The following is an 18,458-nucleotide window of genomic DNA, read 5'->3' as shown; positions in this document are numbered from 1 at the left end:
TGTAATAGTTGACAGGTCAGATGTCAGGATGTTTTCCTTTCACAGCCTGTCACTTGCCTCTCTCAGATGTATGGGAAGCGAGAGGCAGTGATAGTCTGACTGATAGTCTGAGTCTCTCTGCTCTCACTGCTCTTCTATCAAGGGTCCAGGGAGCCAGCGACCTTTACGTGGCCTTGATTTTGCAGGGGGTTAGCTGCAGCTCATGTTGATCTGAGCTATTAACAAATTCAAGAGGCCTGACCCACTCTGCTGCACTCGCTGCTAGATACGAGTTATTAATAAACCAACCGCCTGTTGTTGGTGCGCTGACAGCCTGATAAAGTCAGATCAACAAAGCCAGCGGACATACCTGGTACAGTGTACAAGTGTGCCAGCTGTATTTGTGCCCAGAGATGAACGGTCGACTGTGGAATAAGGTGGGAAGAAGAATAAATAAATAGGAGTTTACAATAAAAAAATACTGTGTTGAAAGATAAAGGGTCACTAAGGCCTGTTTTTATTGTATGACTGCATCAATACTGAGAGATGAGTGCACCAACTGACCCTTACCCACACAGCCACCTAACCCCCCCCCCCCATCTACTGCATTATCCTTGGGTCTTTTTATAGCTTGGAAACAGGAGAGGACAGCTGCCTGTGGATTCCCCCTCATCTGGTAAAACAAGGTCAGAGTCACTTTTCAATGCTGTCTCACACACTTCTGGCTGTTTCTCTCAGGTACACACTCTCACTCGCTCACCCTCGCACAGCCACTAACGCACAAAAAACGCAGGCACACACAACACAACACCACCTGAGCACTTTAACACACGTACATACAAATACCTCACCTCACATTTCTCACACCGACACACAGCCACACCCTCACTGCCTTATTTGTCTGTTGTAGTTATGGCAGATAAAAAGGGCCTCGGCAGACTGACAGTGAGGAAGAAAGTGGAGAGCAAGGCAGACAAGGAGAAGGAGAAGGAGAAAGAAAAAGGAAAGGCGCCAGAGAAGAAGGAAGAGAAAACCAAGACACCGGGAAAACCGGGAAAACCAGGAAAACCTGAGAAGCCTCCGGAGAAGCCCAAGACAGAGGAGAAGCCCAAGACAGAGGAGGAGAAGCTAACAGAAAATGGGGAGGAAGGGGCCAAGAAACAGGAAGGGGCAGAAGCCATGGAGGAAGATGGAGAGTTAAAGCTGGAGCCTATTGAGCTTCCACCATGGGAGATCATTGTTGGGTGAGTGGCAATCTCTCTCTCTGTCATAGTTCAAACTTAACAACAGTATTAAGACCATTTACCCCTTTGTCAGTATCTCCCCCTTCGTCACACACTTACATGGTCATTTATATTTCTTATTCAACCTTTCTTTTTCTCTCTCTCTCTCTCTCTCTCTCTCTCTCTCCCTCTCTATTTCTCTCTTTCTTTCACACAGATTAGCTGCCATGCCAACGTACTAATAATACTGTGTTCAGTACAATCCCCAAAGGCTAGAGAAAAAGAGCTGTGAATGCTTCATATCTGTTTCAGCCTCCCTGCGTAGAGATTTTCTTGAATACATATGTGATCCATATTAACACCTGCTCCCATCAAACATTGCATCTGCAGTGTATGTATTAGATTTGCCAGAAATGGATGAAAGTTGCACAGCTCTGTACTGTGACAATGTTCTCTATAAAGAGCATGAAAGTCACCATTCTGGATGCCCAGTAAATGTCATACTGCTCATACTGAATGTCATACTGCTCTGTCCTTTTTTTGTCATTGACTGAGTCTAATTATATGAATTATATGAAACATTGCTTTAAGTCATTGACATGAGCCTAGGACAACACTGGTTAGGCAACAAACCTTAAGTGGCCGCCACCTTCAATCCCTCCAGACCTCTATTACTAGCTGAGAGGACACAAAAGTAGTGTGCTTGCATCAGGTGCAAAGCGAATCTGGGCTGCCAGTAGACTGAACCGGGGAACCTGAACTAGTTGCTGAAATTGATTGTAGATGACTGCAGGGTATCCGTCATATCAGTTACTGCAGGTTTGTCATAAAGCCACTGATATAATTGGAACTATTCATAGTTGTTCCCCAGGCTTTGGTTTATCACGGCATTATGTGTTGCAATTAAATATAATCTCAAGGATTGCTTAGAAATATGTGATTTCACTATTTATAGCCTCCATTGCCTTTGTTCCATCACAGTGTCATGTTGCGCATTGCCATTAACTGTAATTTTACAGATTGCTTTTGAGATATTCAAGAGATGAGATATTTATGAGATTTTCTTTTTTTTAAGAGAACGGATGAGCCCCTACTACTTCAAGTTCCAGTTCAGGAATGTTGAGTACTCGTCCGGCCGGAATAAAACGTTCCTGTGTTACCTGGTGGACGTCCAGGGCAAGTCAGACTCCCCCGAGGGCATGCGGGGCTACCTGGAGGATGAGCATGGGGGCCTCCACGCCGAGGAGGCCTTCTTCCAGCAGGTGCTGCCCCAGTACGATGCCTCTCAGCGCTACGTGGTCACGTTGTACACGTCGTCCAGCCCCTGCCCCGCCTGTGCCGCCAAGATGGTGGAGATCCTCCGCGCCCGCGAAACCCTCCGCCTCACCCTCTTCTGCTCCCGCCTCTTCCTGTGGGAGGAGCCGGAGGTGCAGGAGGGGCTGAAGGCGCTGGCCGGAGCTGGGTGCAAGCTGCGCATGATGAGGCCACTGGACTTCACCTACACCTGGGACACATTTGTGGAGAACGAGGAGCAGACCTTTGCTCCCTGGGAGGACTGTCAGGAAAACTATGAGTACTACGACGAGAGGCTGGCCAATATCTTGCAGTAACTGGCCTTGGTAAGAATTAGTCACCTCAGGATCCTTATCTGCTGCAGAAGGCCTGTCTTTGCCAGTATACTTTCAGTAGCCCATACGTAGGCCCACAATTCATGTCTGAATAGCATTATATTGGTTAGAAGCCACTATCCTGGCTTACCCAGTCTTTGAGACTCAAGGAAAGGGTCTGAATAAAATTCCCTATATATAACCTGAGTGACCTTGACCTTGGCCAGTATTTCTATGGTATTGATAATTCCATGAGGACAGAAGTAAAACCAAAACTAGTTACTAATTACTTGTTTTGATATGATGCATGACGTTAAAACTGATGCTTGATTTTCATTTCCACTTTCAATTAGTTATTACAGTCAGACTAAGTATAAATGTTTAATTGCTTACGACAGACCCCAAGACTCTCATACATTTTTGTCAAAGAATAAAGCTGAAGTACATTTCTGATTGGTGCCGTCAAGATTAAAACATTTATGTGTGGTTAGAATAGAATAGAATAGAATATATTTATTTGTCATTGCACAAGTACAACGAAATTGAGGTAGTAGCTCTCAGACACAAAAACAATAAAAATATAGATTGAACATATATAAAACACAAGACATATAACACAACAGAGAGACAAATACAGGTCAGTTTTGTGCATTGTTAAGTGCTATGATGGCTCTGGGATAGAAGCTGTTTCTCAGCCTGTCTGTTTTTGCTATGATGGTCCTAAAGCGTCTCCCTGAGGGCAACAGTTCAAATAGGTGGTAACCAGGGTGTGTTGAGTTAACAGCTATGTGAATGACTAAATGTCTTTTTTTTTGTTACAGGTTTTCTTTAAGCATCTGATCTGCAAGTTATCTTTTAAGTCTCCTACCTGTGTTTCATGCCAGGAATTCACTTTCTTCAACCTACCCTATCCCATGATGAATCCCAAGTGATGAACAGAAGCAGCAAATTAGTATTTATATTGAATTCTGGAACTGTCCAGATGTTTAGTTCCTATTATTGGGTCACAATCCCAGCAGTCACTGAAAACCCCAAATACCTTAGTGATGTCATAGTTACACTAGTCACAGTAATAGAACTTACCATAAATACATGAGATCTTAAAAATTCTAGTGGCACTTAGATATATTTACACAATGTCTGAAGAAAGTAAAAAAAAAAGGAAAATATATTTCTTATATAAAAATGAGCAAACTAAAAAAAAAATGTTTGAATGTGGTAGCATGTATGTGTCTGTCTTTCTCTACTATATGTACATAAAATGTTAATTTCAGCTTGAAGTGAACTTATCCCATCTTTTTGGCCACAATAAATTATTCGGATTGAATTGTAACCACATGTCAGTAGTATGGGTATATGTGCACAACAAACCACACTCCTATAATGAGAGTGGAATACAAATTGACACCAATGTTAAATCACTACCTCAGATGTCAAGGTTAATATCTTTTTAATATAAACAACTTTACAATATAAGGGTTTATGAAGTGGTCTTTTATCTCCCATAACCATTGCTCTGTTCCCAAATATACTGAAAAGTTTAAATTTTACATACAGAAATAAATTCATAAATAAAACACTCCAAATGTAATTGAACTCAAGGGAGCAAATTATAATTGCCGAATGGAAAATATTAGTAATGACTCATGCCTAAATACAGGATATGAAATATCGCCAGATTGCCTTACAAAAGGTCATTCAAACACAATTAACACATCTCTCGAGGTAGTATTCTGCAGCCAAGAAAAAACGGCCAAGTTATGTCATAACCCCAAAATTACGGGAGCCTCTTGAACAAATACAATCTCCCCACAAGCATATTCCCCTCAGAGAGTATATACAGTGATACAAATATTTGTATCATGGAAGATCTCCTTAATCATGACTTCCACATCTTCCCAGCTGAGACGATCCAACCCACAGCCAATTCTAAGGGGGTAAAATAGTAAAATGAAATATGTGTCTGTAAGGAATTTTTTGAGAACATCTTCATAAGCAGCATTAAAAAACACCGAAGCCCATCTTCCTGTCTTGCAACATCACTGATAAATTACTATTAATGCAAAACAAATAGTAAACAAACTATGAGAAATGTAAAACAACCCCACACCTACACATATAAATACCTTGGCATAGATATTCTGGTAACTCCCTTTTCCCAACAGTGGGCTTTCATGGCAAGCAGACTCATTCTCAGGCTGTCACAGGTGGGCTTGTGGTTGTATTTTTCTTTGGTAATCTGAAATAACAAAAGAACTCAGGAACAAATGAACACTCTGTACACACATGTCAAGCAGTATTGTTCTTGTGGCTCAACTGGTAGAGTAAGGTACACCAAAATCATACATTTGATACCCTGGGAGTGCACACATACTTTAAAAAAATAAATAAAAATTCTCCAACTCCCATGGGGTAAATGTGCCATCTAAATCAATATCTAACTGTGATATGATTCAATGTGTTCACAGTATAAAGACATGTTACCCACTGCCAGAAATGATTTCAAAGTAATGAAGAAAATGGCGCTATGGTTCTAAAATAATGTGACCAAGCCTGTCCACAAATAAAAGCAGACTCATAACAAAACAATTCATGATGCACATAAATCCCTTACCAGGTAGTAAACATAACGCTGAGATCTCTTCAGCACTGCACACTCTCCTGTCAGCTTCTCTGTGAGGGTGAAAGAGGGGTGGAGACTGTTGGCCAAATCTGAGTCATCTGCACTCACTGAAAGAAGTGTTGGCCTCCATCACAATTCAACAAGTAGTCACAGCCGCAACAGCACCTAACTTCTCATTCACAGTACAATGATAGTACGCACTCTGGGCCTTGAGGTCCTCTACCCCTCCAAATGTTTTCTTAAAGACGACGGCAATGCCAGCTCCCATGCGGCAGTCCTCGCTGATGCAGTGGGCTAAGGACTCGTCTGCGGGGCAGGAGAAAAGATCTCCCTTCACGTACTGAAGATTCCATTCTCCCGTAGGCTTACATGTCTAGCCAAAGGTTTAAGGGAAATAATACACTATTAGCTTTTGCAAAGAAACGTTTGTGTTAGTCCATGTATGCCGAGTTATACATTTGGACAAAAAACGCCCGTGCGTGGTTGCACCTGTTCACTCATACTTACATTTGATGTGTCGTCGCTGTGGCAGGGTTGTCCCTCTGATCCCGTCGACATTACAGCGTCAGATAAACTAAATGGGTGAGCCTAAATTACAGAAAAAGTCCAAACACCGTAAAATGCTGTAAAATGTAGCCTAACTAAGGTTCTACCATAATACTACGACGACACGCCAGAGAAGTCTCGGGAGTGGTTGGATGTGGGATGAGAGTTGACAGGCTTTGTCCCATGGACATAAATGAGTGTGCCCTTCGTGAACTTCAGATCAATATAGTGCAATTGAATAGCAGCCATAAATTCACTAATTTTGGAAAGTTAAAGTATAAACACACCCGTTTTAACTTAATTATATGACTGCTATATAATGATATATTCATTTAAAGAGAGTCGTTTGGTAGGCCTACACCTCTAAATTATGATATTCCTACTCACAGTCTAGTAAACTTTCAATGGCAACAATATGCAGTGGATGGAGTTAAGCCCAGAGTTAGGGTTAAACTTACACTTTAAGTATAACTTCGTCAGCTGAGTAACTGAACAACTCATGGTTTCTATTTAATCACTGACTATTCCTGAAGGAAACTATTCTGTTGTTGCTTTCTGACGCAATGGTCTTGCCAAGCGTAACTGGTCTGAAATTAAACATGCCTGAGTACAATACCATATGATTTCAGTCGAACATCAGCTAACATTGTTTCTTGCATCCATAACATAAAAAACACATATCTCTGGTACTTTCACACTTACTTGCTCTGTGTTGCAGTGTAAGCCTATTCTTTGGACTTTCTATCGCCACCTACCGAATTGGAGCGCGCCGGGTTCAATCTTTGCAATAAAATCACAGTCCTCATCTTAATAATTGTAGACAATATGAGGTCTATTATTGATAAGTTCGTCGTATATAAAAAGAAACGTATATACTAGTCTTGATTACAATGAAACATTGGTATGATTTTGCAGAGAAAGAAATACCGAAACTAAAGGACAATCACTTGGACTTGAATGCCCTCTGCAGGCTACTTTTAGGATGACTCGTCCACTTCGCAAAGATTCAGTTAACCGTGTTTTTTTCCACACTTAATAGTTGAAAAACAAACATAAAGTCTATTGCACAAGACTATCAAACACACACAAGGCATACACAGATACACATGTAGTATACAAATTGTTTTATGTTTATTGTCATTTAGGAATTTATTTTACTCATCATTGAATAGAGAAAGGTACACTTTTAAGGTAAATGCACTACAATATGCAAGGTTGAATACTGTATTACTCCATTATTACTGTACGTGAAGCACCTAACCTAGAAGAAGAGACAGGCATCAAATACAATTTAGTAGCCTGGGAAAATATTTACAAAATATGACAACGACAGACGCTGTAATAACAGACATAGAATGGATGAAACGGGTATGTGTATCCAGAAGAGGTCCTCTGTCACCCTGCGAACATTCAGGATTACCTGAAGGATTATGATTCATACAGTCATCTGGATTGTCCCCATATCATGGTTGGGCTTTAGGTTTGATATTTAATCAGGGTAAAGACAAGGATCCCTACAAATGGGAAAGGGTTATGGGACTGCCCTCAGGTTCCAGCTTTACTTGCCCACTTTGAGGACTCCCATGACCACACAGGTCCAACATGGGTGTTAATGTTTCCGATTTTGGGTTCAGGCTTCGGTGTCGCCACGTTTAGCGTTGCACCAATCCCCTGGGTTGACATCCATTTGCAGCATCTTCATGACCCACTTATCTCGCTTGGCGCCGTCCACAAACTCATCCAGCGAGAGCTCCCCTGTGTGCAGAAAGAGGTTTTTAAAACCATTTCCCTGCTCTTTCACAAAGAACAGGACTCATCAGACGGAACATTGTTTGTCAAAGATGTTTTACAGACCTCTTTTGAAGACTGCAAACATCTTCTACCTCATTCAGACCTCATGATTTTAACAGTTACATAGGTAAAGACATTTTTGGCTGAAGCTCTTAATGGTGCTCACCGTCTCCATTCTCATCCACCAGTTCAAATATTCGGTCCACCACCTGATCTGGGGTGAGTAGGTTGCACTCATCATCCAGCTCGCCGTGACATGCTTTCTTCATGCGGTAGATGGCCTACAACACAAAGACATGGAACATTTAGGTCCCAAACCAAGGAGAGAAAAGATACAGTTTAGATAGATCCACACAAGACACGGGTGGCAGACAAAAGGTGTGTCATTGTGTATTATTAAGATCACTGCAATTTACCAAAGGGTATTCTAGAAATGTACTAATGCCAAGACAAATACAAGTAGATTCAACACAACTTCAACACTGTGGATGGAACATAATCTAGAGATTACCCCAAATCCCTTCCACATGTCAGTACATTCATGAAAATCTGACTCGAAGTTTCAACAAAGGTCAAGCATGCATCTTTTAATCAATAATAATGAATATGAATGACATTTCAGCTGTTGAATTGTTGAATAAAAATTAGAAGGTAAAAGTGTGTAAACAAGAATCCACCAGGCCTATTGCAATCAGCATGTGTATGACACAAAGATGTGCAAACACGCTGACATGATGAAGGAGTTAAAAATTACCTCCACAATCTCCTTCATCTCTGTTTTGTCGATGCAGCCACTGCCGTCCTTGTCATACATTTTAAACGTCCATTTTAACTTGTGCTCCAGTTTCCCCCGCAGCACCAAGTTCAAGGCTGCCACGTACTCCAGAAAATCAATTGTATTATCCTGGTAACAAACAAAAGGCGGTCTTCAGTAAAACTTACTTACAAACATACTCACTGTACCCTCTCTACTCTTAGGGTTATTTTATAACTATCTTCCCATGTCATAACACCAGATAAATAACTGTAATTGGACATTCTTTAATATATATTCTACTATTGTAGTGCATTCATTTAAAGTGATGTATTGGTATTGGTCTTTTCAAGGGGGTTTACACAGTGATCTATAACTAATAACTATCTGATTGTGTAAACAAACCTACAAGCACCTTGTGGGTATTTTCATGACACACATGGACTTCAGAGCTGAGATCACTTACCCCATTCTTATCGAAGGCTCGGAACATGTTTTCTATGTAGTCCGCAGCAGCCTTGTTTTCTGTCACTCCAAAGAAGCCCTTGAACTCGTGCATGAAGAGTGTGCCACTGGGGCACTCCACGGTAAACTTCTTGTACCACTCCTGCAGCTCGGCCACATCGATCTCTTTGTCCTCCCAGTCCTCGCTCAGACGCTGACCCATCTCGCCGCCGGGGTTCTGTCGACTTGAACTTTACCTCTCAACAGAAAACAGCCACTCTCATTCTTGAGGGCTCTTCTTCACTGTGACTTTGGGTTCAACTTCAACCGGCGCGTTCTCAGAGCTCAAGCTGTACAAGTAGTAACACCATCACAGATGTAATTCCCCTCGCTCTGTTTGTCTCATTCACTGTGAAATAAATGAAAAGGTCCTGGATGTGGAAATGTGCATGGAAATTGGTCAAATAGCTTACACACTAAGAACTAAAAACTAAGTTACAGTAACCATGACCTGATTACACTCATCTTACTGCCCAGACAAGGCAAGGGCTTCTCTGTATCACATGATCGTAGGGATTACCCATGTGCTATGAACTTGTCAAGACAATTAGTCTAAGTGAAATTATCATTATGTACCATGGACATCGGCTGCGGCCTACGCCAACCACGGAGGCCTCTTGCTCATTTAAATCGCACGTCATCATTCTAAAGTACTATGCGCCAGTGTCATGATGTTTGAGCAACTACAAAAACTGTGCAAGTGTCTAACCTCACAATGCAAGTTGCAATGCAATGCAGTGGAAATCTACAATTTTATAGGAAATGAAATAGGTCTTGTGTGAGGAGTAATTTCCAGTAAATGGAAACCTCTATTATCTGAATGCTAATGCATTTTATTCTTGATTACAGTAAAACACGTCTCACCTCTTTACAAGAACTCAGCGCAATTGAGCCAAGTAATCCGCTTCGTAATTTATGGTAATTACCACTCAAAATAACGACACACACATTGCCATTTGTCTTGAATACACATTAAACACACATTATCTATATTGTTAGTAATAGACACAGTGGCAAAATTCATGCAGCAATGGTTACTTTGACAGATTACATTTAGCTATATTAATTTGCTTTGCATAACTGTGAAAGCATTACACTGAACTATTTCGGTTAATGACACCGCAGTTTTTGCAGACTGGGCCATGACAGCATAGAATTACCAAGTGACCTGAGGGGGCCTCAGTTATAAGGCCTGCAGACCCACAACACAAACCCAGGCCATCATATAAGAGGTCTGCTCTTGTTTGCTTAAGCCGATGAATCATTGAGGGGCGACATTTCCTAATCCCTTTGAGCCACAAACGTCTGGCTATTTATAATTCAATTTTAAAAATAGGGCCTCAAACAAACGGATTTCAGGCTTTTATTGTAAGCTCCAGAGGTATGGACCATGACGGGCTTCTGGCCCTCATACTTCTCATGGGAAAAGGTCAGTGGATGCACCAGTTCAACTACATGGGCTACATCTCAAAGTTATAGCTGAAATACCAAACTATATGAAAAGGATTCAGTGCTTTTGATGCATCAAATGTTTCTGACCGCAAAGGTTTAATTGAAGTTTATTCCTCCATTTCTATTACTGATTACACGTCACGTTTTAATGTGTGGCTTTTGTTTATGTTGTAAACTGTAGGTGTGTTTAAGGATATTAGGCAGTAGTACATCTGACCCACATGCAGAAGGTGGAGTGTTACTTGCCAGAGGTACATCCTGGTGTGCTGACAACACCCTTCATAAGGATAAGCTTGCTTAACCTCCGAAGTATCAAGGCCATCTGAAGAAGAGTTAACTAATGTACTTACTGGATTAGTTATCACAACTATATCAGAAATGGGCCAGTGTGCCATTTCAGTGCTCTATTTACACATGGCTCGAATTCATAAATGTTGTCATTACTGAATCTATCTAAGTATATGTTTCGCTGTAATACTACACGGTTACTCATAGAGAGAAGACAGGGATAATATAAACTACATCCTCACAATTTTCAGATAAGATCTATTAATATCAGTGTGAGTAGCTGCAGTGATCTTCATTCCTCGTTATGAAATGTTTGTGCATGGAATTAATTAAATCCCTCGCTGCAGATCATTGGCCCCTGAAAGAGGGAAATATTCTCGCCTCACCTCAAAATGAGTTTGTGGAGTGGAGTGGTTTTACTAAACACTTTATCAGAAGTCCGATCCATCAGGTGCTGAAATGTTTAAATAATAGATCAAAACATTGTAATTGTGATACACTTGAGATCAGGTACAGCTCAGTTGAGATTATTTTTGACCTCGTCTAACTGTGGCTATCGAGTCAGACTGATGCATAATCACTTCTGTTTTTTTCCTCACACATCTGATGAACAGTTCCCACTTTTTGGCTGTCACACTGATTATTTTGTTAGCTTTAATGAACCATTCCGCTGGGTATTTGCAAGCCAAGAACAGATGCTAAAAAGATAAATATATATAAGTACAGCTGACAATATCACTTCATGTTTGGAAATTATTTTCCAATTCCAGCTGGTTTAAGGCAGGAGTCTGATGTGTAAAATGTGTTCCATTTCTGTATTTTAGTGTTATTACTGCCTGTGCTGAGCTCTATGGGGTTGCAGTACTTTTAAATGCCCAGAGATGTCACTGCTATACAGGTTAAACATTCCAACTTTTTGTTGTTGGTTGCAGTGAATATTCCAAAGAGCAAGGCATGAATCTTAAAAGGCTTTGTTGCAAAGAAGGGCTTTGTGCACTGTCCGAATTACTCCCCCTCTTAACTCCTCTCCAACTCCGGTGTCTCAAAATTGTTGTGTAGCATTGACTGCCCTTTCTAAAGATTTAAGAGAGGGGCCTTTCCGCACCGCTGTTTTGTAGTGAAAATGCATTGCCAAGCTTGTCGTTATTGGAGAAGAGGTACACAAGCAGAGCTGCATCAGGTATCAGACACTTCCCCCTCTTTCTGTCCAGGAGGCTCCTTGCATTGACCAGGGCCCCAGGTGGTCCAGCGGTGCAATCGATCATGACAAACACTCAGCGGCAGGCCATCCATTCGCTCACTTCTGAGTCCCCTGCAAATGCCAGAGACGGCAATTCTGGTGGTGACTGGAACCGAAACAATCCATATTACTATACAAGACGGGAGAGGGAGAGAGGGAGTGAAGGAAGAGAAGAGTGATAGAGAGATGGGGAGGAGAATAGAAGCAAGAGAGATGAAGAGTTTGACTTTTAAAATACCTTAATTTATATAGCAGTATAAATAAAATCAACATTAATACAATTAATCAAATTAGGAGGAAAGGGAAAACTGAAACCATAACCATTTATGCTCAGCTTTGTGGCTGGGAAAATGCAAACGGTTGAGTGAGTGAGAGAGAGAGGGTGGATTGAGAGTTGAATGCTTTTGAATAAAAACTAGTTTGGTAGATAACTTTAATTGGCTGGCCTTTTAACCTTTAGACGACAGGACTCTAAAAGTTGTGAAATGCCAGGCCTGTGCCTACAGGGACCAGAGGGACACGGCAGCAGAATGGACATCAACCTGTTAACTCTTCCTAACATTTAGAGAGTGTTTTTTCAGTCTCCGAAGAGCCTTGCTGATTACATTGGCAGACAAATTTCAGCAGCTAGCTGCACAGCATGGCCGAGGCCTATCAAAGCACTGGGGTGATCCTGTAATGAGGACTGTGATCTTTCATGCAGCCCTGGGAGCGGACAGTGTATTTGTTTTGCCTGGTGGTCTCAGTAGACATTTCCGCAAATGTGCCCGCAAACCCCTTTGAAATTGGAAACTCCCAAATGTGTTTGTTTTCAGGGGATAACTAGCTGTCTGACTAGAATAAATGAAAAGATGTGTCAGGTTAAAAGACCTTCTGCCCCTGAGCAGTGGGCCGCTTTTTATCATTTCGGAAGCTGACAGACGCTCAGCATGTGACACCAAATGTGATCTTCATAAAAACACTCTTTTATGCAGATTACATAGATGGATAGACTGGATAGACAGGTATGTTTAAATTGATAGGCTGCTTACACAGGACTACTGGACCGTGCAGTAAGGAGTCAGATAACAAGAGACTAGAAATCATTTTCCTCTCGTCTTTGAGGCAATGTGGAATAACCTCTGACATTTGATTTTTTTTTTAGTAGGTCTATTTCATCCATTATAAATGATAGTGGCATTTTCCTGTGAGTCATCGGGACACTTTTGCTGGGAGTTGGCACTTTGGTGCACACTGCTGTCTGGCTCTCAAGGATGGGAGAGAAAGGCGTTAGAAACCGGAGGTGAAATAACACTCAAAATCATAAATCAGACGGCAGGTTTTGAACTGTTTTATTGAAGAAGTCATTGAAGAGGCACTACCTCACATAAATAGGCACTGAACTACTGCACCGACTGCCACATATCAGTGTGAACCCGCGTCACAAGAGCAACGCTGCCTCTTCCACAAAGCAAATGAGTCAACGTCTGTCTGTCAGTGTGCGTGTCCTCAAGGCGACCTGTTGATTGCCCCTGCGCTGGATTCAAGGCAGGACGCATCCTCAGCCACAGTCACCTGTCTTGTTGTGTGTTGTCTTATATCCTACATATATATATATATATATATATATATATATTTGGCATCCTGAATGCAGAAAACTAAATATGTACGAGTGCTGTAGATATACCAACCATTGGTTTCAGTGGGGTAATGTTAAATTTGCCATTATGATAAAAATATTTATGAGATTTATTAATTCTGACAGGCTGGTTGAAAATCTGAATACTCTTAATAATTGTCTCTGAAGTGGCCCGGAGACTAATATACTGAACGCCATGTCATTTGACAGGGTGTGTTTGAAGGTCAGGCAGCCATGGCCATAAAGGTGTCCATTGAACATGTCCACTGTTAAGCAAGGAAAGGAAATGATGACGACGCTAGCCCATCTAAATAAAATTTCTCCTTAGCACTGGAGCTGACTACCTCTCTGTTAAGATCCTAAAACCCACAATACTGCTGTCAGTGTTTGCCAGCGAGCATGAAAAACATGATGTGCTCACTGCTACCTACAGCTGTTATCTTTTCCCTTCTTTCTGCTGTGGTGGGTCAAACCATAATGCAACATGACACTATTATTTCCCTAAGGCTGAGTGTGGCGTACAGTGTGTCTCTCTTCATCTCAATCAAAGAGACTTTGTGGTAAAACTAGATTTACAAACAGCTTTTTATATCTCTCTAATGTGAAAGCTATCAAAGCAGAAAATAATCTCTCTCTCTCTCCTTTAACTGGTGTCCTTTCTTTCTTAATTTGACAAGAATCTAACTCACATTGCACAGAACTGGTGCTGCATGAGTGTACCGTCGTCTTACACAATCTGTGGTTACACACCAATCACAATGTCACACACCACTGCATCACAGAGCAAAACAACAGGCCAGCTCTCCTCTGGTCATGACAACAATAGGAGGCCTCAACACCATGACAACTCTCATCATCTGACGGATGGACAAAGAACAAACAGACAAAGTCCACAGAACACAGAGTACCGAGAGAGAGAACTGCAGCAACATAAACAACCACCATGTACGTTACTATAGAAAACACAATCTGGGCTTTAGAAAGGTACCTCTAGAGAACGTAAAGTAAAAAGTAAATAAAGTAAAACAAAAAGAAAGAGGATTTCACTGACCATGACACAAGAACCACTGCACTCACAATCACGGTGACTGCTCCTATTTACGTCAAGTCTACTCATAATAAGGGTATAAAAAGTAATTGAGGTTCTAACCAGAACATGGATAAGCTTCTGGATGAGCATCCCTATCACTGATGCATCTGAGATGCATACCGAAGGTAAACAAACAGCAAATGTAAATGTTTGAATCCTTTGGCCACCATCCACCCGTAGTGAGAGGTGATTTGAACCCAGGGTGTCTAACAGGAGGAGAGAGATGTACAGAGATGTGGGATAAAAACTTACGAGAGTTATTTATTTTTTGTCGACATTTAATGTAAATACCACCTGCAAACCTCAGTGACCGGGAAGATATATATGTGTGCGTGTTCTTCCTGTTATCATGGTCGCCTCCACAAACCTGCGTGGCATCAGGGTAAAAGGCCACTGCGAGGCAAGCAGCCCTGATTACTTACTACCAAAGCGTACTAGAGTGTTAGGAATTACAGGTTAGCGCGCTCATCAAAGGAGACGCTGTAGAGAAGAGCAGGAATTGGAGCCAAATCAACCTGCTGCTTTACACTGATGACTCACACGGCATGTTGCCATGACGAAAAAAAAAAAAGCAAGAGTTAAAAATGGAGGTGTATTTATTTCAGCATACATTTCTGTTTTTCTTCTCTATCTCTCTTTCTTCACCCATCTCCTCTCTCTCCTTCCTGCTCAAAACCAACTGCCTGTACGCCGCTTCGAGAGAAAGATGCCTTGTGGGTGTTGTCAGCCGTCAGACTCGGACAACCTGAGCACCACACGCAGAGCGAAGGCAGAGGGGTTCTCTGCAGGGGGGATGGCTACAGAAGAGCACACATCCAAACTCACAGCTGGGGTGACAAAAATAATCCTTTCCGATTCTTTCTGAGATTGTGTGTGTGTGTGTGTGTGTGTGTGTGTGTGTGTGTGTGTGTGTGTGTGTGTGTGTGCGGTGTGGTACAGGAAACTCTCACTTTGTCTTCTCTCCATACTGGAACTGAAATGTGGATGATCAGACATCCAAAAACACCACTGCGGTATCACAAATAATCCACCTCAGAATTTATAGCAACATAAAAATGTCCTTTTTTCCCCCGATTGAAATGCCAGTCATGAATGTACACACCATAAGATATCTGCCAACATTTTCTTCAGACAGCAGCCAACTAGGTTTCCTGTCATGTGAACAACATCATTAAAATGTTTACATGTAAATAAATAAATCTAGCTCTGCCTGTCTGGTTACTGTAAGGAACGCCTTTGATCTCTGCATCTATGCACTAGCATGTGTCATATTGGCCAACTGACAACCAAAAGCATTTTTTTGGACTAACATGTTAAGTATGACGAAAAAAAGGGAACACACGCACACACAGACACACACACACACACACACACATGCATCACATAACATACTGCAAGCTGAGAGGACTCCATATCCGTGTACTCAGTGATAATATACTGTAAGGAAATTATTATGGACAGAGGCATGTTGTGTCCTGATAACAGGGCATTGGGCTCAGACAATGGGGTGATCTAAATACTAGGCCCACCATGAGTCACCATGGCACCTCATAACCTGCCGACCCCTCAGAACACACGCACGCACGCACGCCCGCACACACACACGCACGCACACACACACAGACGATGCACACACAGACAATGCACACATACTCTGATAATTATTGACCTTACAGATCCCTTCTAAGAAAATATTGACCTGGCAAACAAAGCATTATTTAAGACAGTTATAAAGACAGATTGTGCCTCATATAATTCTTCTACTCATCGCGAATAGGTTCCCATTTCTATTTAATTTCAACCTCAGGATAAATAACAGCTAAAGCCAAACGAATAAATCTCAAGCTAGCTGTTGACAAATATTGATTTCTTCTCATCCATCCAGATAGCCTTCTGAGTCATGATCTCTTACAGTTGAGCCCATGCACACAGGCCAACCCACCCACCCACATGAAAATTCACACACAGACTGACAAGCCGAGACACACACACACACACACGTGCATACACACACACGCACATTCACACACACAGACACAGATGTAAAGACAGACAGACAGACAGACAGACAGACGGACAAATACACACACACACAGACTCTCATATCATTGTCTGGCGTGAGAAATCCTTCCATCAGTTTGTTAAATTGAGACTCCACAGAATCAGTGGCGGTTTATGTAACTCAGAGGTAACCTATGCAGCGAGCTTTGTGTGTGTGTGTGTGTGTGTGTGTGTGTGTGGGTGGTTGCGTCTTTTGTAAATGATAACACACTCTTCACAATTACATCTGTGGTTCACCGAATCCTGCGACTCTTCTCATCTGTGTGCCCCAGTTTCCTGCAACCTGCTACAGTGTTAACATCAGCATTAGAATCAACCGAGTCTGAGGAGTGAGCTTTCCCTGCATTTCTCTCATGCATGGCTGTCAAACTACAAAAACACACACACAGACAAACACACACACACACACACACAAACAAACAAACATAAACACACTCAAACTTTTTGTTTCTTCATCACAACTTTCCCCTTAATTTTTCATAGTTTTTGTTTCCCCTCTTTTGTTTCTCTCAGGTAATAGAAAAAAGTGCTAAAGCTGCCACTGTCGACAGACTCTGCAGTGGCTTGTGGATAGATATGGCCCTTAGTTCCTTTGAGTTTATTTTTTCCAGAAAAGTACCCTGCTTTCATCCTGAAAAGTGCCTTGCAGTTCAAAGGCGTCCGTAATGTTGTCTGTCTGTGTTTTGGGAGGGATTACTTCATTTATTTATTTATTTGTTGATTTTTTGCTTGCTTGCTTGTGTGAAACTTCCAATGTCCTTGGGAGCAAAGGTAGAAGGGGGTCGCTGTCCTTGTCACCGCAGATCGTCTCCACACTGTTCAAAGGAAGGATCCAAAGTCCCCTCTGTTGGGTTGTCTGTCTCTGTTATCGGACACACTGCCATGGTGACATGCAGAGAGAGAGGGGAGGTACACTGTGTGTGTCCCATCTCATACCGGTGTGTGACGCCGCGTCTGAGTCAGACACTTTCTCTCAGACAGAGGGCCTCCACCGCGTCGCTGGGGCCCTGGGAGACACCACCGATGAGGAAGAGCATGCTGGGAGTTTGGAGGGAGGCACAGGAGCAGCGGGGACTGGGGAGAGGTGCCACATACTCCCACCTCCTCTTCACGTGGTTGTAGCTCTCCACGGAGGACAGGGGGGTGGGCTCGTTACCTGTGAACAAAACAATAACACAGGTGCACTGGAGTCATTATGCAGAGAACTGTATTTTTAGTCATGCAGTCACTATGCAAGTCATGTTATGTATAAGCAAAAGACCTCATATACAATGCATTCAGTCAACAGTCAATAATGACATGATTAGCCAAGAAATACTGGTAGATACATTATGAAATTTGAAATCCAAAGACCAAGAAGTTGCACAAACCACAGCCAAGCACTGTAGGTTTGCTGATAAGGCAAGGTGATGGAAAAGGCTAAATCTCACTTCCTGTTTGTTCCCCATGGTGCATGACTTCAATAACCAGTGGTAAATCAAAGAAAATGGCTAAAAAACACACACCAAATTAGGTTTGGGAAATGAGTGTAGAGCATAATCACACAAGTCCTCTTTACATTCACTTTGTGGCACCCCTGAGACTTGCATGTGTGTGTGGAGACATTAGTGAGTTTGTTGAGAGTTGTGTGGTGTTTGCTGAGGGGCGGCTGGTAGATGTGTGGTGTTTGTGCTGCGCTGGGA

General features: G+C 42.0%; 4 protein-coding genes across 9 annotated transcripts in view; 1 reads left to right on the top strand and 3 right to left on the bottom strand.

Moving 5' to 3' along the window:
* The first annotated feature begins 397 nt into the window (after window positions 1-397).
* Window positions 398-4,142, top strand: apobec2b (apolipoprotein B mRNA editing enzyme, catalytic polypeptide-like 2b). 3 transcript variants are annotated; one of them, XM_031565979.1, is made up of 5 exons: window positions 398-416; window positions 610-665; window positions 890-1,223; window positions 2,278-2,821; window positions 3,631-4,142. In XM_031565979.1, the coding sequence occupies exons 3-4, from the start codon at window positions 892-894 to the stop codon at window positions 2,810-2,812; spliced, it is 867 nt and encodes a 288-aa protein (XP_031421839.1). In that variant the 5' UTR covers window positions 398-416; window positions 610-665; window positions 890-891; the 3' UTR covers window positions 2,813-2,821; window positions 3,631-4,142. The 3 variants fall into 3 exon arrangements, with proteins under 3 accessions (XP_031421839.1, XP_031421840.1, XP_031421838.1); XM_031565980.1 differs by lacking the exon at window positions 610-665; XM_031565978.1 differs by lacking the exon at window positions 398-416 and having other exon boundaries at window positions 619-717.
* A 100-nt stretch (window positions 4,143-4,242) lies between these two features.
* oard1 (O-acyl-ADP-ribose deacylase 1) lies at window positions 4,243-6,988 on the bottom strand. 3 transcript variants are annotated; one of them, XM_031565981.2, is made up of 6 exons: window positions 6,437-6,988; window positions 5,940-6,020; window positions 5,634-5,805; window positions 5,424-5,482; window positions 4,936-5,048; window positions 4,243-4,738 (listed from the first exon to the last, which is right to left on the bottom strand). In XM_031565981.2, the coding sequence occupies exons 2-6, from the start codon at window positions 5,988-5,990 to the stop codon at window positions 4,636-4,638; spliced, it is 498 nt and encodes a 165-aa protein (XP_031421841.1). In that variant the 5' UTR covers window positions 5,991-6,020; window positions 6,437-6,988; the 3' UTR covers window positions 4,243-4,635. The 3 variants fall into 3 exon arrangements, with proteins under 3 accessions (XP_031421841.1, XP_012686201.2, XP_042563553.1); XM_012830747.3 differs by having other exon boundaries at window positions 6,681-6,988; XM_042707619.1 differs by having other exon boundaries at window positions 5,940-6,988.
* Window positions 6,989-7,087: 99 nt separating this feature from the next.
* guca1b (guanylate cyclase activator 1B) lies at window positions 7,088-9,543 on the bottom strand. Its single transcript, XM_012830733.3, has 4 exons — window positions 8,990-9,543; window positions 8,524-8,673; window positions 7,936-8,050; window positions 7,088-7,733 (listed from the first exon to the last, which is right to left on the bottom strand). Exons 1-4 carry the CDS (start codon window positions 9,188-9,190, stop codon window positions 7,609-7,611), a joined length of 591 nt encoding a protein of 196 aa, XP_012686187.1. The 5' UTR covers window positions 9,191-9,543; the 3' UTR covers window positions 7,088-7,608.
* A 7,194-nt stretch (window positions 9,544-16,737) lies between these two features.
* Window positions 16,738-18,458, bottom strand: part of klhdc8b (kelch domain containing 8B) — an 85,534-nt gene continuing 83,813 nt past the window's right edge. For both annotated transcript variants that reach the window (XM_031565976.2, XM_031565975.2), the window contains one exon: window positions 16,738-17,932. In XM_031565976.2, the coding sequence (XP_031421836.1) occupies window positions 17,736-17,932 (197 nt within the window). In that variant the 3' untranslated portion in view covers window positions 16,738-17,735. The remainder of the gene's footprint in view (window positions 17,933-18,458) is intronic.

The sequence above is a fragment of the Clupea harengus genome, chromosome 4 (assembly GCF_900700415.2).
Source record: "Clupea harengus chromosome 4, Ch_v2.0.2, whole genome shotgun sequence".
Taxonomy (NCBI): domain Eukaryota; kingdom Metazoa; phylum Chordata; class Actinopteri; order Clupeiformes; family Clupeidae; genus Clupea; species Clupea harengus.
This window is presented reverse-complemented; position numbering and strand designations above follow the sequence as displayed.